Raw genomic sequence first — 18,133 nt, 5'->3', positions numbered from 1 at the left:
CGAATACCAGAGCCCATACTCTCATGGAAATTCGATGCTTTTCTACATAGGATAGCAATGCGACCAATCCGATCTTGTGGTTCCCCTGTTCAATGCCTCATACGCCGACTCTCCTTTCCACAGCGGACAGAGTTACAGTATAATGTGTGAATTTGCTGAGATTGAAAAACACTTGTAGGAGGTAGCCCGTCCTCTCGTATATGGCGGATCGCTCAGCTGTGCCACACGCTAGGGCCAACTAATGCCATTTTTTGGACCTGTCGAAAGGTTATGCCAACAGCCTCAGATGTCTACTCCTTGCAGGAGACAGCATTCTTTGTACAGGGTAGCTTCAGTATCTCACTGTAGTGCACCAGCGTGCGTCTTTTTGGTTTGATATCGAGAACTATTACTCAAACAATCATCTCACAACGGCTATACGGCTTCTAGGCATTGCCTCTACTTTCTATCACCTTCAAATAATGCCTCCCGACCAGGTGATCGTCAGTGACACGAATCGGACGCCCATAGTTCATATCATCACGTGGATCGCTTTGGCCACTAGTGTGCTTGCGTTCTTTGCGCACGCAGGCCTGAAGTTGTACATTTCAAGATCACTGAGCTTGGAGATTGCAGCAGGATTTTTCGCATTAGTGAGTAGCAGTTCCGAGAAGTGCAACGCAGAAATAACAATTCTCAGATTTTCTCTGCTGCGCAATCACTAGCAGTATATTTTCAAGCTGCAAATGGGTTTGGAAAGCCACTAGATTCACTAAGTCCAGGGACGGTTCAGTCGCAGTTCAAGGTAAAAGAAGAATCACAATATATTGTTCTTCGCTGACGATTAGTAGGCCGAATATGCAGCCACCATCCTTTTCATCCTGGCGATGTGTCTGTCGAAACTGGTCATTGTTGCATTCATCAGGAGCTTATCGCCAAAAGCTATCCATCATCGCATTGACAAGGTGTTGGCAGGAATGTCTGTTCTATGGACAATCGGATCAGTTTTCTCCATCGCGTTCGCATGCGGGATGCCTCAGCCATGGGATAAACTATCTGGAAAGTGCTTCAGTCGAGTGAGTAGTCTTAAAATGGTGCTCTCAACCGAAACTAAAAGTAATAGCTCAATTGGTGGTATGCGGTCTCTGCGTTTAACATCGTTACTGAAGTAGGCCTGATTGGACTCCAATCTGCGATAGCATTTGAACTGCAATTGAAGCGGGCGCGAAAGATCACAATCATTAGCATCTTCTTATGTCGAGCATGGTATGGCTAGTCACTTGTGGCGCGAAATTCGGAAGCTAATACTCCACAGCGTTCCGATTGCCATTATTCTCCATCTCATCTACCTTCACCGTGACAGCACCGGACCGGTTCGAGGCGATCTCTCTCTCGGCTACTGGCGTTCTGCTGTGTGTCAACAGTCCGTCCAAAGTCTCGCTATCGTCACGACTTCTCTCCCCTATGCGAAGATGTTCCTGCAAGGCCTGGACAGTGGTATGATCCGCATAGACGATACACGGCGGCGCGGGGAGAACTATTCCAAAGGCAGCAGCGGCAGAGCCTACGCACTGCTCGACATATCGAGTGACGGTACCAAACAAAGACAGGCTATAGAGGAACACAAGACTGAATCTGAACATACTCCAAACACCGGTATCAGCCAGACCAAGACCTGGAAAGTCGAGAGGGAACTTGCAGTTGAAGGTGAGCTATCTCATAAGGATAACTTGGGGTTGGCCGTCTCAGAGTTGGAGTAATACCCTGGATCTTAATTGCTGCACACTTTTTCGCGAGCTTGATCTAGATCTATTAAGCTATTCCCATAAACTAGGTTTTCAACAGAATAGTCCATCACGTACAAACCCAAATCCACTAAACCCCTCGCTACTTAGCCCATACCCAGCGCTCGGAACCATCAACGACGTCTCTTCACTTTGCTTATTTGCACAAAGATTGCTGCCAAGGTCTTGATGTTAGACCTCTAATGTACTTAAGCTTTGCTGTCCCTCTTTAGCCTCCAATAAGATAATAAGTCTGAAGACTTCTTTTAGTTGGCAAGCATACATGCTATTAGTGTATCTAACCTACCCTAGCTTCCTTGTCTCTTTTTCGTTTAGGTTAGTCTACGTAGCTTACAAGGTAAGTATAAATGTTTATGCTAGGCTTACTCATAGTGTATTTAAACATATTGGCTTTCTTAAGAGTTACTTTTTTGAACTTATACCTTAGTAGCAGCACTTTCGCATTTTTATTTAAAATAACATTTAATAAATGTTACAGCTTAGTTTCAGATGCTGTTTATCTAACTATTGTAGACCGAGGTAGATTTAGTACTGTTACAAGTCTATTACTATAAAGCTTATTTAATAAACCTATCTTCTCCTGCAAGAGTCTATTATCTTGATATTAGTTATTACTAATCTATAGATAGACAACTCTTTTCCGTTACCAGCTATTGCAACTTTGGCTAGCAGGGGTTTTACCTTTACCCCTAACTCTCTCGCTTATTTAGCACTAAAAATATTTAATTAAGACGGACACCAGCCAAGTTGTTTCTCAGTAACCTGAAGTATGAGGCATCGGAGAGTGGATTGGAGGATCTCTTCCAGAGCATGAAATCGAGCTGATTACCCTCATACGCAGCTTCCCCTCATTTACTCTCGTTTCAACTGATGTAGGGAAGGCTGCGATAGAGAAACCGGGTAGATAGTTTGTTCTTGACCATCTGGTTTCAGTAAAGCTGTGAACACCGAATTAGGAGTAGAGGGTCGACCTGAGATCTCTAGGGCCTGGCTGCCATCCTTTTCTTGGGTAAATTAGCAATACGGCTTGCAAGAATGGAATTCGAATTGAAACCTGAATATACAACAAATTCTTAAACGAGAGAATGGATTCAATATGAGTCACGATTGGCTGTGCATCGCAAGTGAATTCTAGCGGACTGGAGAAAGTAGTTCTGGGCAGAAACTCAACATTCCATAAGTGACTGGGAAAGCGCATTACCAAGGGGCCGTATGACAACGTCCGTTTAGAGCAAGCAGAGATCTGCAACGATGAATTCCGAATTCACAGGAGCATATGGCGGAGTGCCTTGCAAATTCTAAAATCGATGTAACAAACACCATTTGAATGTGATATGGCGGTCAATCCGCTTGGTGGCGAGATACCTACCACAACCGGATCTAGCTTTACCGAGGCTTCCCGTCGGGAATCCCAATAACTCTGGCCAGATACCTTGCAGCCATGACCCGGAGGCCATCAGTCTACCATAGAGCCATAGCACAAGTATCCAAAGCTATCACTCTTACCCAGCAGTATCGTTCAATTTCATTCTGTACTTGCACAGGTGCTTGTGCTCCTTGCTCCAGTTCACTTTCTGACACTCCGCGGAGCAATATTGCGCATACCTGCACCTAGCGCACCTCATCAGCACATTTCCATTCGTCGATTTTGTCGCACCGCATTCGAAGCAGGTACCCTCCTTTACATCCAAGTTAACAGTGTTGGGGCGAAGACGTTCTTGGCCACCGCTGACTTCAGCACTCGTAGACAGGCCAAGGTTTGGAAAGAGATTCGATAAGGTAACACCATTCTCATCGCTGCTAACCGGAGAAGTGAAACAGGGCGAGATTGCAACTCGTGTTGCGTACTTGGAAAGCTTCTTCCATTCCTTCATATCTTTCAAGAAGCCCTCGGGAAAGATGCCACGGCCGCAGTTGCACATGAACGGTTTGCCCAATTCCGTAGAGGAAGGAATCTTACCGGCGGTGACATACTCGCAGGTAGACTTATGCTTCCAGCCTCGACAGCGTTCAGCCATGGCAGGAAGAACATGCTTCCAAGCAAGAATTTCCGTATCATTGGTGTTGACCCGTACGAACTTGCCTCGTTTTTCAATGCTCACTAGGCTCTCCATAATGCTTCGAAGAGTGAATAGGGAGAGAGGGATAACGGCGGCATCCAGAAACACAGTCTGATTTGCGAGGTCCATTCGCAAGGCATTGACGAGAAAGAGAATGCAGCTACTGATACCTTCAGAGGCTGTGGTACTAAGGTGAAAGACGTGTGCCTTCTTCCGACCCTGAAGTTCGGCGAAATGCAGGAAGAGAGCGGATATGGAGTGCTTGAAGCCCACACGACCATTCTGGGGAAACTTAGTGGTGTCTGCCACCGTTATGAACTCCGCAAACTCCGATTTTGACATTGTGGCTAGTGGTGCCGTGTGTGAGGCTAGCCATTCTATGGCCGTCGGAACTCGTGGCACTTGAAGGATCGGCAATACATCAGGGCGTAAATAATGGAGATTCTCCAATATAAACCCGGGCCTAAAACTTGGTTAGTGTCAAGATCAAAATTGAGTTATCTATATGTTACCTCTGTCCAGCGCGCATAGGAAATATAAGATCCGGCCGAAGGGTCAGAGAAGCCACGTGAACAATTGGAGCTGTGTACTCCACCCAGCACGATTTACGGGCTACTTTCCCTTTCCCGAGAGCACTATTTAAAGGCATTGGGAGTTCTAGCTCCTTGCGAAATTTGCCACCACCGATATCTAGTACGAGGAGAAAGGGATCAATGAGCCGAAACTCAACGCTTGCGTTGCTCTGCAAAAGTTGTTGAACGGTTGGTGACGTCACATCGCCGTGTATTGTCATGGACGTAATAGTTGTATTGGAGGTATTGAGGCAAGGCTGAATGCTAATTGCAAGATCTTGAGCTATAGCGCTAATCAGTTGATGCAAAATAACGGACAATTATCAGTCAATCCGACGTGTATAATGAATTGAAACTAGAAAGAGACTTACAAGAGGGTTGTTGCCGAGAGAGTTTATATCCAAGAGAGATATGGCCCCGCATGTTTGGTCGGTACTTGGTGACGAAAACGTCCTTCTGAACGAGTCCTGATTCATATAGAATAAGGAGCATTCCGAACTTTTCGATCAACTGAACCGTTGACGTACTGCTCTTGATACCAACTTGTATTCCATTGGAGGGTCTACCATGCTCGATGAGAACGCACGACGATACCATGGCTGAGACAATCAATGGAGAATCTCCCCCCCACCCCCTAGAATCGTCCTGAACCTCGAGAGAGTATCGCTCCGTGAACGGTATTCCCGAAGGTGTGGTGGTACCAAAACCAAGCTGGATGTCAGGGAAGATGTATTGGGTTATGTTATTGACCGATTGGACCATGATATGACAGGCGGGAGTGCCATAATTCCTGGAAGGAGTTTCAAAAAATGTCAATGCACTTCGAGGAACAGCAATTGTGATGCACACTACCTCGGGAATATCTTTCCAATTTCGAAATGTTCCAGTCTTGAGCTCGTGGTTGTAAAACTTAGGTTGCCACCAACTGTACTTCCTCGGGATAGGAAGCGCCATGGTGCAAATGTGCACAAACAAAGATTGGATATAGTGACCGGACATACCGGGGGTCTGGTAGTTGGTTATCATCCTAAGAATGACATCAAGAACTTCGCCCACATTCACATGAGCCGAACCTATAACCCTCTGAAGAACTGCAACGAAGCTAGCGCGGGTGTACAGATTGTACTGCATCAATTTCTCGATCGCATGTTTTTGATTGTTGTCAAGAAGTTGGAACACTTGAAAATACCTGCTAAAGTTCTCATCCTGAAACATGTCGAGGTAGATGCCGTGAATAAGTCCTGCGAGATTCTTCGCTTCGTATTTGAGTGGTGATGTATCCACAGACTTCCACACAATGACGTATCGGGGCAGAAAACTTTGCAACTTATTTCCGCTAACAGATTGGTAGAGGTTTTCGTTGGGATTCCAAGTTGCCGTAGAGTTAGTCCAGTACTCAATGGGCTTCAAGCCAAGAGCCAGGGCAACGGAGGGGAGGTCTCCACAAAGCAGCGCCTTCACAGAATCTTTCACATTTTCCTCTCGAGGTAACAACACCTCGGTCCGAATTACCGATGAGGGCTGCGGGAATAAGAGTGGAGCTGCTGCAGTAAGAAGATTCAGACTCCCAAGGTGATCCATCAAATTTGATGTATCGATGATATCAAACGCTGTAGGCGCGGTTCCATCATCACCATAGTCAGCCGTGTCAAGTACCAGCGGTTGGTAGCACCAATTGTTCCTGTACCAACTTGCTGAGGTGCTCTCTCTATGCACTCGATGATGCTGGAGCACATAACACAAAGCCAACGCATCCGAATTTACGTAGCGAATGGTTGTCCGGTGATGTGCATCGCGAAACGCATGACACCAAGCCGAGAACTGCCCGAGGGCCGCTTTTGCAGTGGCTGTGAATGGCTTAGCGTCTACGTGATCGGATCCTAGGGGTGCCAAGGGCGACTTGTTCGATAGAGGTGCATGTGCAGTTGCCAGGTGGAATCCCAAAAGAGGATTAGTGCCATAGTGAAACATGAGGCCGTCCTGAAGGCAAGCGAACATGGGGTTTAGGAGGGTCGTATTGCGAAGAGTGCCCTTGTCTTCGAGGGTAGTTCCATTTTCCCAGTACTTCTTCCGCTGGTTCAGGGTGGTCGCGATAACCTTCTCACATAGTGGAGTGAAGGTGGAAAGGCTATCTAATATGAGACCTTTTCCAAGGGCACACTCCTTGTGTTGTTGAGCCGCTTTCCACTGAGACTTTAGTATCCCTTGTTGCTCAGTGTATTTTTCCTTGTCCGCTGATTCAATTGCATAGAATTTCCACAGCTTGACCACGTTGGCAAACGTGGTTGTATCACAGAATCGAATGGAATCCCCGTAAGGGCCCGAGTTCCACGATTCAATGGAGGACGCGGTATCTATCAGCTTCTGGGCCTGGGCTTGGAGGTATGCCAAAGACTCTGCATCTAAGAGGACATGGTAGTAGATGTTCCAGATATTTCGAAGGTTTGAGCCCGCTTTATCGTCGTCGATTATTGAAGTAAGAGCAATGATGTTCCGAGCAATGATCTCCGCTTCAATATCGCAGCAGGTGAAGTCGAGTTTGCGGTCCCCTATACAGTCAGCATCAGAGAGGACCGCGATCAAATCTAATTGCGGTACCTACCCAGGCCCATCCCTGCATATACTGTAAACAACAAGTTGCGAATATCGCCACATCCGAGCAACAGCAGAGAGGCATCCTGATCTGGGGGGAGGGATTGTGTCAAGCATACGGCAGGCGTATTCCCAATAGGGTAGAAGTAGAAGAGTCGTTGCAAATACGACGGCTTCGTCGACATTGTGGAGGCTGGATTGATTGAGGTATTAAGAGGTAGTGAGGTAAGTTTATAGAGTCAAAATTTGGAGCGGGATTTAAGGTCTTTATGTGCGTGTGCGACAGCTCAAAGAGTCCGTAGCTAGCCGCCTGAGGGTATGGCTTCCCATGGTGAAAGCATGGACACGTGGTAGAAGCAAACGGAGATATCAGGCGAGACCCAGTACATCAGTGAACCCCGAGAATCTATACCTACGGCGGAAATGCCAGTGAAAACAAATTGTATCAAATGAGGCGAATGAATTCGGAGAATCCAGTGAATCCATGTCTGTGGCAGAGATACTAGTGAGCGAGTCACTCACCCATCAGATAGGAACCATTTCTGGGTCTATAATCAGCAAAGAGATAGATCTGCAGTGAAAGCCACAATCTGCATAAAACTATGTGATGTGCACAGGAAGCATCCGTCTCGTCCCACCACTCACCCCACCGATCGAAGCGGAAGAAAAAATCACAGAATTACAGAAGTTATGCATAATTTACAATACCTTCGCGCCGATCGTGGAGTATTAGCAGAACAAATTAGTTAGTTCGGTTTCTTGCTCGGATCAAGATGGCTAATAGGATCCAAATTTCTATCCTAGAGCATCCCTGTCACGGCTTCTGTTAGGTGGGAGGGTGTAGGCGTTGGTTACTTGTTGAAGAGATTGCTGGACAAGGCAAACGAATGTGCATCTGAGATGGAGATGGAGGGGTTGACGTCTGAAAGGCTAGCGCGACGCGATACGGGATTAAGTTAGCCAGTATATACACTTCAATAGGTCTATGAATGTCTTCTGAAGTAGACTGTTACTAAGTATATTATTAGAAAAGGCCGGAGGTAGCACATCTGACCAGGATCTCTATCCAAACTCCATCTAGATCACGTAGCAAAAGCCTATCAACCACGAGTGACGAGTATACCCACATTAACTGTGACACGCCAGCCGAACAGGTATGATTTCATCAAATGCCTTGCCGGAATTTAAGGAACATTAAAGGCACGCAATTTCAACTCGGAATTATCCCTGTCACCACACTGCTCGACACACAACGCTAAGATGTCATGCATACGATTCGCTCCAAGAATTTAACCTCGGCACGCTTCGCCGATCACCAATCCACCTCCCTCCTCTCTCCCCTATCCTTATCTTCTCACCCCTCTCTCTCCAATAAATGTCCTACCTCCTGCATGGCTCCCCAACAATGGGCTGGCTCGACTTCGTCCCACGCACATCATCCCCCCGGCTCTACATCGGCGGCCTTTATGCTCTCTACCAAACCTCTCTGATCGAAGACGCTGGAATAACGCATGTGTTAAGCATTATCAACTACGATCCTTTACTGCAAGAGAGATTTGCGCATTTGAAACATTTGCACATAAGGGCAGAGGACGATCCAAATGAAGATTTGATAAAGTGGTTTGCGCGGGCGAATCGGTTTATTGAGGGGGCGGGGCAGGGAGGGGATAGCGGGGGTGGGAGAGACGGGGGTATGGAGGGAGATCGTAGGAGGAATCAGGACGAGCCCAAGAAGGAGCAAGGAAGCGGGGACGGGAACGAGAGCGAGAACGGCAAAGGTGCTGTTTTCATACACTGCGCAATGGGCAAATCCCGCAGCGCAACATTCGTGGTTGCGTATTTGATGTGGAAGTATAAGATTAGCTGGGAAGCAGCCTTGGAGCAGCTTTGTGAGGGGCGGCCGGTGTGTGATCCGAATGTTGGGTTTAAGGAGCAGCTGGGGGTATATGAGAAGGTGCTGGCTGCGATGAGTGAAGACGAGGCAAAGGGCATTTATGAGAAGTGGGAAAGGGAGAGGTTTAAGGGGGAGTGGTGGGAGTGGGATAAGAGAGAAAGGGGGAAGAAGAAGGAAAAGGCGAGTTTATGAGAGAGGGAGGGATTAAAGATATAGATGTATCTTTATTATGATGAGAGGACTGGAAAGCCATCTAGAAGATATTCGGTAGACCAAGATAGAAGATACTCATATTCCCTGATGAGGTTTGGAGCTCTGATTGTGGAGATGCCTTCTGGGGTGGGAAGAGAGGCGTTAAAAGCCCTGTAGAATCCCCCCAATATATAATAAACCGTCGTCCTAATGCACCAGAATCTGCACACCATTGTAAGTCTCCCGCCCCGGCTCAAACAGGTCATCTAAATAAGTCAGCCAAGATATACAATCAGAACCACTCGTCACAACCATATGGGTAGACATACAGGTATACACCACCTCCTCAGGTCCCGTCTCAAACAGCTCCACCCGTTTTCCGAACCTCTGGACAAAGGTTGCAAGTGCCATATGCATCTCTCCCCACGCAAGACTATATCTCGTTAGCTAAGCCCTTTTCCTCTTCCTAGACATCCACGAATCTGTTTTGTGATAGGAACGTTAAACTCACTTAATTCCCAAACACTGTCTGGTCCCCTTCGAAAAAGCTAGGAGATACCCATCAAGCTCCTTATGCCTCTTGCCCTTCTCATCTAACCATCTCTCAGGCCGAAACTTCTCCGGCTCTGGGAATATATCTGGATTAGAGTGGACCAGCTGCGCTGACATTCCAATCGCCGTGTTGGGCGGGATCGTGATGTCGTAGTGTTTGCCTTTGAAGGTACCAGAATAGAATAGAGGTTCATGAGCAAGGCGAGGAAGGCGGGTACAAATACCACATGAGAATCGGAGGGTTTCGTGGAGGACTGCTGAGTGCTGAGCATCAGTGTCTGCTGGAGAAGGTGATGAAGGGGGGACTTATCAGATATGGTAAGTTCTCGAGATTTTTGCATGATGGGATCTCAGTTGCATTCGGGAATGCGTTGATGATTTCGGCGTAGAGTTTGTCTATAACACCGGGAGTTGCGATGATATAGTATACCGCGTACGCGAGAGCTAATTGACACCAGAGCGTCAGTATATTCACCCTGATACTCAATGTACGCATATTCCAAACAGAAATAAGACATACCATTCGCCGTCGTCACCGTACCCGCACCAATAACCTCCCTCGCACTCCCCTTCAATCTCTGCCTCGACTTCTCCTCCCGTGGTAAATCTGCATCTAGAATCTCCCCAAAAATTGTTTTCTGCTTTTCCGTATTCCTAACGTCGATTTTGCCTTCAAACACATCATCCACGGTCCCATAAACCTCTCGCTGATAATGCAGATACTCCTCCGACCCGGGCGCCGCCAACTTCGCGACCCACTCGGGACTTGACTCAAACAGCGGTAACAAGAAGGGCACATGCTGGAAAAGCTTAATCGTGCCTTCACCGGCAACCATCGCAGCTGTCAAATTTGGTTTAAACGATCGGGTGCCGGTGTAATTCCTGTTCCAGCCAAATGCATACTGACTGATGAGGTCAGTGGTCATGCACACGAATGCATGCGACACATTGCACGGTTCGTTGGTGCCAGCATAGGATTCCACGTGGGCGTAGATCTTGTCGACGAATTCGCGGATCATGGGTTCGAGGCGGGTGACAGAGGCTTTAGAGAAGAAGGGGTTGAGGGTTTGGCGGCGGAGACGGTGAAGGTCGTGTGTTACGGAGCCGAAGCAGGACTGGGGGCATGTTAGTATTGCATCTCCCCGTTCTAATGATGCGGTGCGATGAGGTAGGGATGAGGATGGGGATAGCACACTCACACCATGCACCTGCGTCCCATTAAGGTAAAACACGCTCTTATCCCTCTTCTTCCCACCGGCACTACCAGCATAAATCTGATCGATAAACGCTGGATCATTGCAGTGAAGTTCATTGGGACTAATCCTAACGACCGGACCGTACTTCTCGTGAAATCCTTCAAACTGGTTCATATACTGACCCTTACAGATCACGTCGTAGTAGAATTCGTATAATTGGGTTGCAGCAGCCAACCTAGGGCCTGGGATTTGCGCCAAAGGATGGAAGAAGAGTCGGTAAGTTACCAGAAGGAGACCGGAGAGGAAGAGGAATACGAGGAGTGCGGAGAGGACGAATGAGTAGGAGAGATGGTCGAGCGGAGATAGGGGTAGATACGCCATGGTATTGGTACCCGTCCTTGCCCAGGTATTCTTCGCAGAAGTTTGGAGTCGTGTTTGAGCTCTGCAAAGTCGACTTTTAGCGGGGGTCGTCAATTTATGAACATCCAGGCCTGCACATCTGACGTATCGGATTGATCAAGGGAGGGGTGACCCGCAAACCCCAGACCAGTTCCCGCTCCCCCCTCTCGTTTTGAGACCGCAGCTGCATGACCCTGCCCATCATCGTGATTATTCACCTAGAACAGTCGTGATTGGATGCGTCGAGCTCGTGCCCCCTCTCGCGTGGCGCTGACATGCTGTTAAGCCTTGTCACTATCCTCAAGCGCGAGCGTCTTAGGAGCCATCCAGCAATGAGCTCGCGCAAACGGACATCAAAGATATGTCGCGGACCGCAAGGTTTCATCTTGGCAAACCCTGGTCGTTGGGGTTCGGGCCGTTCCCAACTTGTTGGAACCTTACACGCCTTGCTCTCCAATGGAATCTTTGGCCACACGGACTGCTTGCAGCGAAAATTTCCCGTCACCCCCGAGGAGGAAGGCGCTGGATTTGCGTGGGACCGGAACATTTGAAGAGCACATGCAGTTGCAGTTGCAGCTGCAGCTACAGCTGGAGCTGAGAGGTTGGATCGATATCGCTTTTTGCTTTTTCAAAAATGCAAGGATAGGAAGCGCATGGTTAGCGTGGTGGACAACGTTGATGCTTGCTGGACTTTAACGAACGTCATGCAGGGCTATTACCTTAACATTGACGTGGACTTACCGCCTCGTTATTGATAATATAAGAATGGGTAGTAGGACATATCCTGTACGAAGCAGCTGAGAAACGTCTTACCACATTCATAGTCTGGACTTCCCAAGACCAAAAGCTTCTCGTCGCACACTTCCGTGTTTCTTAGGACGCCCACATCATCAAACATTACTGCATAAACGTCCTCGCATATGCTAATACTATCCATTTATTCTATTACCTAGCTAAGTACACTGCCCCTCCCCTCGCGCCCCTCCCCATCCTCATCCATTCATCACCTAGGACAACACTCACTCACACTCGCATCCACACACACATAATATACCGCAATAGACGCGGTCATTTTACCTGATAGAAATAAAGACCAAGAAAGGTAAACACTTTACAAGAAAGAGACTCGCAAGAATAACACCCTGTTTTACCTTCCAAAATTTTGCCAATGCAGAAGAGAAAAGATAAAAAGAAGAAAGTCGTGTGTGAGACTGAGAGAGAGAGTTATTACCTCCACGTCAACCTAAACAGCACTTGTACTCTAATCCGGCCGCTCGTTTACCTTCTTGCATGACTTCCGACCTCTACCTAACCGATTCATTATCCCTTCCATCCCCTACAAACTCCCAAACTCAAACTCCCTTCGTCCCTATCCTCCTTGGTCAACTCCCCTCACCCAAGCCCACAGACCCTACTCAGGCAGGCGTCGCACTCCTGTCCCTCCCTCTACTTAACAAACCCCTCCTACTTTTGCTAGTGGGACTATTCATCGAGCTTGCTGTATCCCCCCCTGATTCCCTCCAACTACTCCTAATAATCACCGTTCCGTGCCCAACCGTCACGGTCTTCTCTCCTCCACTTCCTTGATCATCTACGAAAAACTGCGCCTCACCCAACTCATCATCGCTCCCAAATGTGGCATGATCCTTCACCACAACCTTAAACGCTGAATCCGCCGTACATGGAACCTTGAAGGTTTCGTTATCGAAGGTTACGGAGCCCGTGGGTGCTTTAATGTGTTTTGTTTTATGCACTTCTTTCCCGGAACTGACAGATTTTATGTGCACGCGGACGTTTGTGCCGAGGGGGAAGTTAGAAGCCGAGACGACTGTAATGCTAGCAGTGCCTTGGTCGCCTTGACCAGCTCCACCACTACCGCCAAAGCCAGAAGCGAAGGACTGCGCGCCCCAGGATTTATGTCGGCTATGCGGCTGCGGTGAGGGCGCCGGCGCGCTATCTGCATCCTTCTCCACAGAGATAACAGGCGTATCCACAGAGCCATTTGACGGAGTATCTTCACGTTCAAAATCCTCATTCCCATTCGCACCCCTCGATTTCCTGCGTTTGAACCCTCTCCCTAAGAACGTTGCGCCACGCACCACACCACCACCTACGAGTACCGCGCCTTTACCAACGCCCTTTACAGGTGCGCCGATTACTTTCCCCGGAACGGCGAAAGTCCCAGAGAAGGTGCTTGAGCCTTGGCGAGCGCGCATAACATAGTCCGGCTTAAAAAGCATTTTGAGTCGTATAGCGCCAGATTTCCCGTCAAGACCAAGTGTTACTTCTTGTTGTTGAAACGGCTCCAGGATCTCGAGGTTGATGGCGGTTTTACCTAGGAAGTCGGCTTTGTCGCCGAAGTCCCAGTCGTAAACCTTGACGTCGAATTCTGCTGCAGTTCGGCTGCGTACCGGGACTTCGAAATATTCGTTCCAGGCGGGGTGGAGGGTTTTCTTTTGGGTCTTGGTCTTATAGACATCTTTGCCGTTGAGGACGAATTTGCAGTAAGGGTCCGAGAAGCCGTTGCGATCTGCGGCGGGGAGGTCTGCGGCGTCCAATATGTCTACGCGGAGGGTGCCTTGGTTGTTGAAGGATTCGCTGGGGTCGAGACGCATCTTTATAGGAAGGTATTTGAGGCTGACTGTGATCTTGTTGTCACGCCCGTGGTTATCTTTTAAGGTGAGTTGCGTAGGAGTGTACTGCCACATCCACCGTGTTAGCGTGAACTTTGGAATTAGAGAATGAGCTCTTACCAAGCATCTCCGAAGAGTGTCTAGAGTACTACCAGTGAGTTTAGCGATGACATGATCTTCATCACCTTCGCCTTTCTTATCAATATGCTCAATAAGTCGAAGAGTAATTTTCGAGAAATCAAGCTCTCGGACCATCGTGTCACCGACTACAGTCAATGTCAGCAAGACAGGCAATACACAGTGCTCAGCACACACTCTCTCACCTTCGTTAAAAGTCATATTCTTGCTCTTAATCTTAGCGCTTGAATAACTCGAGAAAACCATATCATCCATCAAGACATCAACATACGCGCCCGTGTCTGCAAACTCGCCATCGATGAGCTTAAATACAATGAGACCAGATTCTAGGGAGAAGTCAGCATATGGAACATAAAATGTTTAACAATAAGTTGCGTAATGAAACGAGGACTCGGTAGAAGGGGGAGAGAAGGGGGGGGGGGGGGGGGGTCAGGAAACCGACTTCTCCTACCATATTGCTGTAAATCATCAGTAGTCAGATGGAGTTTCTCAATCTCCTTTTTCTGCCGCACTCCCTCTTCCTGCTCGCCCTCGTTCTTCTCGAGTTGTTTCGCGAGATCGACTTCGCTGTCCTCGTGCGCCGTTTGCAGTGAGGAAATAGTGCCGACGGTATCGGAGCGAGACACGCTAGAGACGGTCTTTTTATGACCTTTCTGGGAAGACTCTAGACTCTTTACGGAACTCTTGCCCGATAGCCCTCCAATCGTGCTTTCTTTGTCGTCCTCATCTGGATCCCACACAGGGTAAGTCGGGTAGAATGAGCATGTGAAGTTCAGGACTCCCTTGGGTTGTGCACGAGTGCCCAGTCTGAGTCCTCGAGATAGGAGCTGTTTCTGCTCATTGACGACATACTCGCCGTCATCATTCTGTCGGATATAGTCTGAAGCAGACAGCTCAATATGGCCCAGCGAGCGATCTTTGCCAAGATGCTCCTCATCCATGACCTCTAAGAGCAGCTTTTCGCGGGTAGTGTGCATCGGGACATAAATAACCTCATCCCAGTCCGGATTCAGGTTGTTCTTGAAGGTAACCGTTCGACCCTTTTCAACACCCGAGAGAAGAACTCGGACATAGGGATCGGATTTGCCCATTGCCTCCACGTTTCGAAGGTCGCGAGCATTCTGGAAATGCAGCCTCATCACACCGATAGGCGTCAGATAACCACCAGATCCTGAGATGGCGCCTTTGAGGGCAACAGGCTTCCACTGCAATGTCATTTTAGCGCGCCCTGTTTTAGCACCTGCCAAATTGTACCATTCTTGACCCTTTGCCATCAGATCGAGCATGTCGTCCAAACCGACTTGGTATGTTCCAAGAATAGGATCGGCAGCAATATCTCGGTCGTCTTTGAGAACAAGCCCAAGCTTAGCCTTCTTGCGGTCGGTTATGAGAAGTTCCTTGGTTGCATCAGGCCAGATAGGGTTATTTGTGCGCTTGAGTTTCTTCGAAATATGGATCTCTCGGCCATTGAGAAGCAGGACCGCGTATGGGTTGAGCTGACCAATCAGACTCTTGGTTCCATCCAAATCCTTAGCTTGCTCGACGGTAAATTTTGCAATCCCGGTCCTGGATTCTGGTGGGGGCTCCACGGTACCATCCTCCAGTTTGGTTCCTTCAAGAACGGGGAAGAAGCGAACGTCACACTGTAGAACACCACGGGCCTTTCCACCAGACATGACCTCGAGATGGAGGTTTTCATGCTCGTCATCTTCTTCAAGCTGGTCCAGCGCAAAGGTGGCCGTACCAAGCTCCTTATCCTTTCGGTACTCATTGAAATCGAAGAGATTAATCGTCAGAGCATCCTTCAATGAGGTGATGATGATGTTTACGGTCTCATTCCAGCGTGGGTTGGCGTTTTCGTGCACAGTTTTGGTGCGTCCGAGCTCGTTGCGGTTGTTGATGGAAACAACTGCATAGGGATCCGGGGTTCCTGAGAACTTGTCCGGGTTCTTAAGACCTTGCGCGCCATGGAACGTGACTTGCAACACACCAATCGCCTGGTCAACCGGGTTTCCGGCAAGCATCTTTGCGATTTCGATGGGGAAGACATTTGGATCGTACATCATCGGTCCGAGGTTTGCGTGAACCTGCTCCATGATGAAAGTTTCAAGACCAGGAATAAAATTGATGTCGAAGCCAAACGTCTCACCCCCAAGCGGCTTGCAGGAATAGTCGATCGTTGGTCGTTCTAGGAAGCAGATTTCTACCTTTTCAATATGAGGAAATAGAAGCTGGAGCTTGACCTTGACCCGCATAAGGCCTGAAAACGCGATGTCCTCCACGATGACATCTAAACCTTTGCTGACTAGTCCCTTTCCGATACGGATCTCGAGGACGATTTTGGGGTTGATCTTGTTCTTGATCTGCCTCGCAGTAAGATCGGCCGTGTCGTTGGGCGTAAAGCTGAATTTCCAGTCCATGAGCACAATGTCATCCTGGGCCTTGGGATACGTCTTCACATGCTCCAACCGTGGCGGTTTCGTTCCCAGGATGAAGGTTTTCATTCTCAAGCTATCGAGGAAGCTTGGAGTCGAAGTAGACAAAACCTGGTCGACCGAGTTGATGATCGAGTCGCACAGAACGGAATGGTAGATGGGCCAGAATTTGACGAGGAAACTATTGATCCACTCAAGACTCTCAGAATCTGATTCGAGTTTGTTCTTGGCCATCTCGCGATTCAAGTCGTCTCGCGCGTTGCGACGCACTCGGCGAATCGATGTTCGGTAGTAAGTTCCGCAAATGGCCATGACGCAAAAGACCCAGCCAAGGCCACCGCCTAGCACAGCTACGACCCACGAGGTCAAACAGGCGAATATGATGATGCCCGTGTTATGGTACCAGTCTACATGTCACGTGAGCGCGGCCACGAACCCATCCACACGGCCAACATACCACCAAAAAACTTGTCCTCCAGCTTCCCCTCCAGCCACGTCTGATGGTCGAGCAGCGACCCCTCGTCGGCTTCCTCTTCCGAGCCCGGCATGCCGAACCGCGGGGCCCAGCCAGTGCGGTCCCTCGCCCAGCGCGCATCGTCGTCCAATTCAGGCGCTGTGCCGTTGGCGCCTTTCGCAGAAGTTGGGGAAGACGGGGAAGAGGGTGCATCGACAGCACCTGCTACTGTGGCCGGAGGAAGATCGTACTTGGCTCCGACATTGGAGTCCTGCAACATCTCTGGTAAGCACTCGTCGTGATGTGGCGTTGTGGCAAACGCGTTACTCACAGCGTCGGAGGCCAGGGCCGTGGCATTGGGTTTCCGCTGAGGCTTGAGGCCGGCGGGGATGCGCTGGGGGAGCTGCTGTCAGCAGATGGACACAGGGAATACCAGGAACCATGGTCACGAGAGGTGACGTACTGCTCTCGCCTGAGCCCGCTTCTCCTCGGGGCTGGCATCGGGGTCGAACTGGAAGGCGGGGCTGCCTCCCCTTTTCGCCTCGTCGACCATTGTGTCCTCAGCCGCTTGGGCAGTCACGACCGAATTGAGGTCCCGGGCAGCCTCTATCGCGCCTTCCGTCTTGAGCTCATTGTCGCGCGAGGAAGCCATGTCGGCGGCGGCGGCGGCGGGGGCGTCAATTGGCAGCGTCCGACGTCGAGGAGGTCAGACAATCGTCGACAGGGTGGTCGTGAGGAAAGTGAGGAGAGCGAGGAGCAGAGGAAGCGGCAGGATCTGGGCTGCGTTGGTGGTGGTGGTGTCGCCGCGGCACAAACCTGCTTGCCCGCTAGTGCTGCCCTGGGCGGCAGCTATCTGGATAGTGCGGACCCTGTGGTGTGTCCGGCGGGTGGCACCAGCCCTAGAACAAGCCGGAGAAGAGGGGAAGAACGAAACAAGGAAAGAAGGGTAAAGGAACGCGGTCTGCAGCGATGGCAGAAATTATAATAATAATAACAACAACAACACGGCGAGTCGACGCAGGAAGTGGTCCAAGAAGAAGACGAAGAAGCGAGCAGACGAGAGCTGAGGCGTTTGCTGTGATGACGTTCCCAGCCAGGCGCAAGCTCAAGCGACCAGGAAATGGGGAGAGCTCGCAAACCCTTGTCACCATCAAAGTCAATCTCGCGAGCCGGAACACTGCCTCTTCAGCCTGAGTTGACAACTTGATGCTGTCCGCACAGGAGGATAGCTT

The 18,133-nt window shown here is 49.3% G+C and overlaps 5 protein-coding genes across 5 annotated transcripts; 2 read left to right on the top strand and 3 right to left on the bottom strand.

The window, feature by feature from the left end:
• Positions 1 to 461: 461 nt before the first annotated feature.
• On the top strand, positions 462 to 1,739 carry BDR25DRAFT_229535 (uncharacterized protein; the record flags this gene model as incomplete). The annotated part of the gene is made up of 5 exons (XM_033685312.1): positions 462 to 632; positions 680 to 784; positions 831 to 1,055; positions 1,103 to 1,245; positions 1,295 to 1,739. 5 exons carry the CDS (start codon positions 462 to 464, stop codon positions 1,737 to 1,739), a joined length of 1,089 nt encoding a protein of 362 aa, XP_033546038.1.
• Positions 1,740 to 3,286: 1,547 nt separating this feature from the next.
• Positions 3,287 to 7,193, bottom strand: BDR25DRAFT_230166 (uncharacterized protein; the record flags this gene model as incomplete). Its single annotated transcript, XM_033685330.1, has 4 exons — positions 3,287 to 4,307; positions 4,357 to 4,707; positions 4,784 to 6,965; positions 7,019 to 7,193. 4 exons carry the CDS (start codon positions 7,191 to 7,193, stop codon positions 3,287 to 3,289), a joined length of 3,729 nt encoding a protein of 1,242 aa, XP_033546037.1.
• Positions 7,194 to 8,413: 1,220 nt separating this feature from the next.
• Positions 8,414 to 9,094, top strand: BDR25DRAFT_229880 (phosphatases II; the record flags this gene model as incomplete). The annotated part of the gene is made up of 2 exons (XM_033685322.1): positions 8,414 to 8,684; positions 8,751 to 9,094. The coding sequence occupies 2 exons, from the start codon at positions 8,414 to 8,416 to the stop codon at positions 9,092 to 9,094; spliced, it is 615 nt and encodes a 204-aa protein (XP_033546036.1).
• A 207-nt stretch (positions 9,095 to 9,301) lies between these two features.
• Positions 9,302 to 11,379, bottom strand: BDR25DRAFT_372399 (cytochrome P450; the record flags this gene model as incomplete). The annotated part of the gene is made up of 5 exons (XM_033697226.1): positions 10,846 to 11,379; positions 10,167 to 10,761; positions 9,953 to 10,090; positions 9,606 to 9,903; positions 9,302 to 9,527 (listed from the first exon to the last, which is right to left on the bottom strand). Exons 1-5 carry the CDS (start codon positions 11,221 to 11,223, stop codon positions 9,302 to 9,304), a joined length of 1,635 nt encoding a protein of 544 aa, XP_033546035.1. The 5' UTR covers positions 11,224 to 11,379.
• Positions 11,380 to 12,234: 855 nt separating this feature from the next.
• Positions 12,235 to 17,884, bottom strand: BDR25DRAFT_264421 (tricalbin). Its single transcript, XM_033686867.1, has 7 exons — positions 17,365 to 17,884; positions 17,233 to 17,295; positions 16,905 to 17,172; positions 14,464 to 16,854; positions 14,198 to 14,338; positions 13,995 to 14,140; positions 12,235 to 13,940 (listed from the first exon to the last, which is right to left on the bottom strand). Exons 1-7 carry the CDS (start codon positions 17,551 to 17,553, stop codon positions 12,657 to 12,659), a joined length of 4,482 nt encoding a protein of 1,493 aa, XP_033546034.1. The 5' UTR covers positions 17,554 to 17,884; the 3' UTR covers positions 12,235 to 12,656.
• Positions 17,885 to 18,133: the final 249 nt, after the last annotated feature.

This window comes from Lindgomyces ingoldianus (genome assembly GCF_010093535.1).
Source record: "Lindgomyces ingoldianus strain ATCC 200398 unplaced genomic scaffold BDR25scaffold_22, whole genome shotgun sequence".
NCBI lineage: Eukaryota > Fungi > Ascomycota > Dothideomycetes > Pleosporales > Lindgomycetaceae > Lindgomyces > Lindgomyces ingoldianus.
The sequence above is the reverse complement of the archived record's forward strand: the minus strand, read 5'-3'. Positions and strand labels throughout refer to the sequence as shown.